Raw genomic sequence first — 7,780 nt, 5'->3', positions numbered from 1 at the left:
CCTTTTTTTACTGTCTCTATAGTTTTGCCTTTTCCAGAATGTCATGTAGTTGGAATCAGATAAGATGCAGCCTCTTCAGATGTGCTTCATTCACTTAGCAATACACTACAAAGCGTCCTTGTGTGTGTGTGTGTGTGTGTGTGTGTGTGTGTGTGTGTGTGGCTTGATAGCTCTTTTTTAAAATCACTGAATAATATTCTATTGTGTACATTACCACAGCTTCTTTATCCATTCCTTGACCCAAGGACATCTTGGTTGCTCCCAGTTTGGGGCAATTATGAATAAAGCTGCTATAAATATTCATGCTCAGGGTTTTGTGTGGATATGTTTTCAACTCATTTGGGTAAATACTCAGGAGCATGATTATTGGGTTATATGGTAAGCTTATTCTAGCTTTATAAAAAAATTGCCAATCTTCTTTCAAAAAAAAATTGCCAAGCTGTCTTCCAAAGTGGTGGTACAATTTTGCAGCCCCACCAGTAGGAAATGAGAGCTCCTCTTGCTCTGCCTCCTCTCCAGCATTTGGTGTTGTCAGGGTTTGGACTGTTGCCATTTTAATAATTAAGTTGTGGTATCTCTCTGTTGTTTTAATTTACAATTCTCTAATGACATAATGTGTTGAGCATATTTTCATATGCTCATTTGCCATCTGTATGTGTTCTTGGGTGAGATCAAATTTTTTTTAACTTTTTAAATAACCGTGGGATGGTGGATCCACCCCTATTCTGCCTCTCACCACAAAGAGATAAGATACCTCCCTTGAGAGGAGCCCTTGCTCACTGAGCTGCACACACAGAGGGCAGGTTCTGAAAAGAAGAAATTAGCAACACCGAAATCTCCAGAACAAAGGCTTTAATTAAGGTATGTATTAATGAGCATCCTTGGGGAAGAAGGATAGAAGCAGTCAGGGACATTTTGATGTCCTTGGGAAAAAAAAAAAGCAAAGGGAAGGCAAATATTTTAGAAGTCTGGCAGAAGAGGTGAATTTTTTTTTTTTTTTAATCTTTGCATGTCCTGAGCCCACAAACCTGCAGATGTCTTAGTGGCGGCCCATGGCTCTGACTGAGGGAAGCAAGCCATGCCATTTTCTCTGTAGGACATCAGGAGGGAGTCAAAGTTCCTATGAGTGGGAAGGTTGATAAGAAAATACCTCTAATCCCCAGGCATCTGAGAGGAGTCTGTCCTTGTGCTGGTTACAAGGCTTCTATCAGACAAACCGTTACTCAGCTACAAAAGAGTCTAGAACTTGAAAGTCAGGTGGCCTAACTTCTAAAAGCCTGGGGTGTTTTTATTCTACCCACAAAATAGCTAAATATGGAAGAGGAGAAAGGGTTCAGAGTGGATGTAGTTTTGAGTCCTGGCTCTATGGCCTCCCTATCTGTAACTTTAGTCAATGGACTGATGGTCCCTGAGACTCAGATACAACCATAACTCCAGAAGCAGAAAGGAAGGATGAGTGCCTGCCTCACAGGTATTCAAGAGAAATGAATGAAGGAATGCTTCTAAAACACCTTGTCTCCTGTAATAAGTGATGCACATTCTTAATACTTCACATAGATTTTCCTGATGAGAGAACATGGGAGAAGTATGGATTGGGCGTCAGCAGGAAGGATCTAGGGAAGGAATGAGTTGAAGACCTCCCTTATTCTACGATATTAGGAGAGCAGACCAGAAGGAAGGCAAACCGAAAATTATTTTTTTTTAAACAACTGTTAGACAAGTAGGAAGGAAGATGTAGGAGGAGAGACTATTATTTTGAGAGATACTAGCCACAAAAAAAAAAAAAAAGACCCACCTCCATACTTCAGAAACTATGTTTTTAAATCCACTTTAGGTACCTACTTAAATGAAATTAATATCTTTAAAAATGGCTAACTTGCCAGGCATTTCAAATTATAGAAAGAAAGGTGGCCTAGTGGACAGGGGTGTCTGAATATTCAGCAGTCAAACACATTGGAAAAATAGTGTCCAAATTGAAAGTGTCTTGAATGTGAATATCGATCTGAGAATTATCATGTTGTAATTATTGAGTCTTACTTCACAAAAATATAGCATATGTGTCCTTTTTAATCGTGTCCCCTTTGATGACCTTCAACAAAGTTTTATAATATTTTACATAACTGAATTGCAGTTTTTATCACATTTGTTCTTAGAAATCTTAGTAATTTTGTTGCTAGAATGATTGGGATTGTTTTTTTCTATTACATTTTTAAAATAGTTATTTATGGTGCTTATATAAGCAGTGAAAAGAATGACTGAACTCTTAGAAGAGTGTGGCTGTTATTTCTAAAACAACAGTGCGGGGAGAAGAAAAGTAAGATACAAAATGAGAGGCATGACAACCATTTGTGTAAGTCAAAAACGAGCACAAAACAATATTATATATTATTTATGGGTACATTTAAGTATATAAAAGTACAGGGGGAAACTGTTTGGAATGAACCATACCGGAGTGGTTGCCATAGCTGCTTCCGGGCATGGGGATCGGTGGCGTAGTTAAAAAGAACTTTGGCTTCATCTGCATGGCATTAGAAAGGCAGGAAGAGACGAAAAGAAAGAAAAAAGAACCAAAAGCAAATCTGACAATATGCTAGCAATTGCTCATTCTGGGTGGTGGAACTATAGGTATTTAAATTGTCTTCATAAATTTTGGTTTTTCTTATCCCATCCAATCCCCCCTGTACTGGTCAGCTGGGGCAGTATTCAATTTTTTAAAACATGTTAATAGACCTTATTGTTTAGAGAATCTTTAGGTTTACCGGACGTTTGGATGGAAAATACAGACAGTTCCCATATGCTCCTCTCCTCACCCCTGGACTCATTGGTCTGTTTCGGCTGCCATAACAATATACCATAGGCCAGGTGGCTCAAATGGCAAAAATGTATTTTCTCACGGTTCTGGAGGCTAGAAGTCTAAGATCAAGGTGCTGACATATTGAGTTCCTGATAAGTGCCCCTTCCTGGCTTGTAGACAGTCACCTTCTCAATTTGTCCCCCTATGACATTTTCTCTGGGCATGTACTGAGAGAGAGAGGTCTTTGGTATCTCTTCCTCTTCTTATAAGGACACCAGTCCAATCAGATCAGGACCTCACCCTTACAACATCATTTAACCTCAATTACCTCCTGAAGCCCTATCTCCAGATATCATCACAGTAGGAATTAGGGCTTCAATATATGGGCACATAATTCAGTCTTTAACATCCTGACTCTGGTTTCCCAGAATTCATATCCTCAAGGTCAAAGTACATGCACGCCATTTCAACAGCTCCCAAAGTCTTAACCCATTCCAGCATCAATTCTAGATGCAAAGTTTTACCTGGGTATCATCTAAATCAGGTATGAGTGAGACCTGAGGTATGATTCGTCCTGAGGCTGAATTCCTCTCCAGCTGTGAGCCTGTGAAATCGGACAAGTTATGTGCTTCTAAAATACAGCGATGGGACAGGCATAGGACAGACATTCCCATTCTGCAGGGAACAAATCAGAAATAACGGAGGGGTGGTGGGTCCCAGGCAAGCCCCAAAGCTAGCAAGGCAAATTCAATTAAGTTGTAAGGCTCAAGAATAATCCTCTTTGTCTGGGTGCTCTGCCCTCCGGCCCCACTAGGTGGCAGCGTCACCTCAGGGCCCCAAACGAGCCCCACTCCCAGGGCACCGAGGGGGGTGGGGGGCTTTCTGCCCCAACCGGAGGAAACAACCGTGCCCCTTGCACCTGTGCGGACGGCGCTAGCCCTGATGATTTCTGTATCTTCAGCGTCATTCCTCCGTTTTCTTGAAGGATAAAATGTACACTTGCAGGCAAATAGCTCTATTGTTCCTTGTTGTAGAATCCTAGAAGTCCAACCGTGTTGGTTTATTTCGTCCTGTCTCTGCACCTTTGGACCAAATCGGCAGTGTCTCTACCCCTAGCTTCCATTGAAATGACTAATTAACTCCATGGGTGGCCTCTCTATGGAGTGGTCGTCCAGCCACACCTTAGGGGAACTCTCCAGAAACACTTCCCCATCTTTGTGGTAATGGACAGTCTTCCAAATCTTTGAGCTGTGATTCCTCTTTGTGTAACGACTCCTTCAACTTACCTCTCTCCTCTAGCACTACAATAATCGGCACAGAGAAGCCAGGCTGCCCCTTAACACTTGGCTTAGAAATACCCCAGCCAATTATCCAGCTTTCCACAAAACACTAGAACACAATTCAGCCAAGTTCTCTGCCACTTATAGCAAGAATCCAATTCCTCCACTTCCAATAACATGTTCCTCATTTCTGCCTGAGACCTCACCTTTAACATTCATATTTCCTCCCGCGTTCTGTTCACAATGACGCCTGTATTCTCTCAGACCATGGAAGCTCTCTCTCCAGCCTCCTCTCTTCTTCCCGAGCCCTCAGCATAATCACCTTTACCATCTGCATTGCCACCAACAGTCTCCTCAAAGCAACCTCGGCTTTTTCCAGCATGTGCCTCAGGATCCTTTTGCCTCCACCCATTCGGCACTTCCAAAGCCACTTAGATGTTTGTTACCACAGCACCCGCTTCTCAGTATCAGGCTGCCATAATGAAATCCCCAGACTGGGTGGCTTAAACAACAGAAATTAATTTTGTCACAGTCGTGGAGGCTAGAGGTCCAAGATCAGAGTGCCAACAGGGCCGGATTCTGGTGAGACCTCTCTTCCTGGCTTGCAACCCATCCATCTTCCTGCTCTGTCCTTGCTTGGTCTTTTCCCTGTGCATGCAGAGAGAGAAAGAGAGAGAGAGCTTGCATGCTTGGGTGCCTCTTCTTCTTATAAAGACACCAGGCGTATGGATTGGGGCCCCACCCTTATGATATATTTAGCTATAATTACCTCCTTACTGGCTCATCTCCAGTTGTAGTGATGTAGGTAGAGGCTGGGAAGTCCAAAATCAGGGTGCCAGGAGGCTCTGGTGAGAACCTTCTTCTAGGTTGCAGATAGCCAACTTCTCCTTATAACCTCATGTGGCTGAGAGCAGAGAGAAGAAGCAAGCTCTCTTGTTATTCTTTTTTTTTTTTTTAAGATTTTATTTATTTATTTTTTGCAAGAGAGAGAGAGAGAATGAGAGAGCATGAGCAGGGGAGAGAAGGGCAGAGGGAGAAGCAGACTCCCCACTGAGCAGGAAGCCTGATGTGGGGCTGGATCCCAGGACCCCGGGATCATGACCTGAGCCAAAGGCAGACGCTTAACCGACTGAGCCACCCAGGCGCCCTCTCTAGTGATTCTTATAAGGACACTCATACCATTCAAGAAGGCTCTACCCTCATGACCTCATTTAACTCAATTACTTCCAAAGGAATGCACTGCTTAATACCATCACAAGGTGGGGTACAGCTTTAACATATGAATTTTGGGAGGACACACACGTTCAGTCTATAACAGGACTTTAGGGCTTCAACATGTGAATGGGGTGGGGGGGAGACAGTTAGAATTCAGTCTATATTTTTAAATAAAAATATTTTTAAGGAACGAATCTCTCTTAGGTGCCTCTCTGACCTGGTCCTCCTGCCTTGATGGATTACACACTGGAATCCAATGTGACGACGGTAACCGACTACTACTATCCTGATGTCATCTCAAGCCCCTGTGATGGGGAACTTATCCAAAGAGATAGCAAGTTGCTTCTTGCTATCTTTTATTGTGTCTTGTTTGTCTTCGGTCTTCTGGGAAACAGCCTGGTCATCCTTGTCCTTGTTGCCTGCAAGAAGCTAAGGAGCATCACTGACATATACCTCTTGAACCTGGCCCTGTCTGACTTGCTTTTTGTCTTCTCCTTCCCCTTCCAGACCCACTATCAGCTGGACCAGTGGGTGTTTGGGGCTGTAATGTGCAAGGTGGTCTCTGGTCTTTATTACATTGGCTTCTTCAGCAGCATGTTCTTTATCACACTCATGAGCGTGGACAGGTACCTGGCAATCGTCCACGCTGTCTATGCCATGAAGGTGAGGACGGCCAGGATGGGCACAGCCCTGAGTCTGGCCGTGTGGCTGATTACCATCATAGCCACCAGCCCATTACTAGTATTGTACCAAGTGGCCTCTGAAGATGGCATTCTACAGTGTTATGCGTCTTACAATCAACAGACTCTGAAGTGGAAGATCTTCATCCATTTTGAAATGAATATCTTAGGTCTGTTGATTCCGTTCACCATCCTTATGTTCTGCTACGTTAGCATCCTGCACCAGCTGAAGAGCTGCCAAAATCACAAGACCAAGGCCATCAAGTTGGTGCTCATTGTGGTGATTGCATCTTTACTCTTCTGGGTCCCATTCAATGTGGTCCTCTTCCTCACGTCTCTGCTCAACATGAATATCTTGGATGGATGTGTCTTGAGCCAGCGGCTGATTTATGCCACCCATGTCACAGAAACCATTTCCTTCACTCACTGCTGTGTGAACCCTGTGATCTACGCTTTCATGGGCGAGAAGTTCAAGAAACACCTCTCAGAAATATTCCAGAAGACTTCCAATCATATCCTCTTCTTCGTAGGAAGACAAATACCTGGGGAGAGCTGGGAAAGATCCCACTCCTCCTGTCAGCACGCCTCCCGTTCCTCCAGCACAGACTACATTTTGTGATGGGGATGCCTGGAAGCAGCTCTTGTTTTAGGAGACAAAAATGATTTACACTGGAGTCTGAGGCTACATGAAGGGATACTTTTAGAAATGTGGTTACAGACACAAGGCATATTTCATAATAGTTAATGAACTCTTACTATTGCAAATTAATCTTCTCAGCTTTCACAGATTTTGTTACTATTATTTGGAAATTATCTATCTTACTATTAAGCATAATGTTAGCTTTGGGATTTTTTTCTTAGTTTTTGTAGTGTCTTCATCATATATCAATTTAAATTTTATCAAACGCTTTTTCACATCTATTAAGGTGATCATATAGCTTTCCTCTATTACTCTGTTAATTTGGTGAACTTCATTGTTTGATTTTCTTATTTTAAATCAATCCGCATTTTCCCTGGGAAAAAAGACCTCTTGTCCACGATCATTTTAATAAATAATTGGATTTTGGAATTTTCACATCTGTGTTCGTGAGAAATATTGCCCTGTAATTTTCTTTTTAAAATGTCCTGGTCAAACATGGCAGGGATGTCCACTGTCACCACCGCTGTTCAACATAGTACTAGAAGTCCTAGCCTCAGCAATCAGACAACAAAAAGAAATAAAAGGCATTAGAATCGGCAAAGAAGAAGTCAAACTCTCACTCTTTGCAAATGACATTATACTCTATGTGGAAAACCCAAAGCCTCCACCCCAAAATTGCCAGAACTCACACAGGAATTCAGCAACGTGCCAGGATATAAAATCAATTAACAGAAATCGGTTGCATTTCTGTATACTAACAATAAGACAGAAGAAAGAGAAATTAAGGAGTTGATCCCATTTACAATTGCACCAAAAACCGTAAGATACCTAGGAATAAACCTAATCAAAGAGGTAAAGGATCTGTACTCTAAAAACTACAGAACACTTATGAAAGAAACCGAGGAAGACACAAAGAGATGGAAAAACATTCCATGCTCATGGATTGGAAGAACAAATATTATTAAAATGTTTAGGCAACCTAGAGCAATCTATACATTCAATGCAATCCCTATCAAAATACCATCAACTTTTTTCACAGAGCTGGAATAAATAATCCTAAAATGTATATGGAACCAGAAAAGACCCCAAATAGCCAAAGGAATGTTGAAAATGAGAACCAAAGCTGGTGGCATCACAATTCTGGACTTCAAGCTATATTACAAAGCTGTAA

General features: G+C 42.2%; 1 protein-coding gene across 1 annotated transcript; it reads left to right on the top strand.

Moving 5' to 3' along the window:
- Positions 1-743: 743 nt before the first annotated feature.
- CCR8 (C-C motif chemokine receptor 8) lies at positions 744-7,186 on the top strand. The gene is made up of 2 exons (XM_002928309.4): positions 744-861; positions 5,494-7,186. Exon 2 carries the CDS (start codon positions 5,524-5,526, stop codon positions 6,586-6,588), a length of 1,065 nt encoding a protein of 354 aa, XP_002928355.1. The 5' UTR covers positions 744-861; positions 5,494-5,523; the 3' UTR covers positions 6,589-7,186.
- Positions 7,187-7,780: the final 594 nt, after the last annotated feature.

This window comes from Ailuropoda melanoleuca, chromosome 6, assembly GCF_002007445.2.
Source record: "Ailuropoda melanoleuca isolate Jingjing chromosome 6, ASM200744v2, whole genome shotgun sequence".
In the NCBI taxonomy this organism is placed as follows: Eukaryota; Metazoa; Chordata; class Mammalia; order Carnivora; family Ursidae; genus Ailuropoda; species Ailuropoda melanoleuca.
This window is presented reverse-complemented; position numbering and strand designations above follow the sequence as displayed.

What these genes read in the sequence shown, in the direction of transcription:
- CCR8 (XM_002928309.4), top strand. Translation starts at nt 5,524, where the DNA reads ATGGATTACACACTGGAATCCAATGTGACGACGGTAACCGACTACTAC.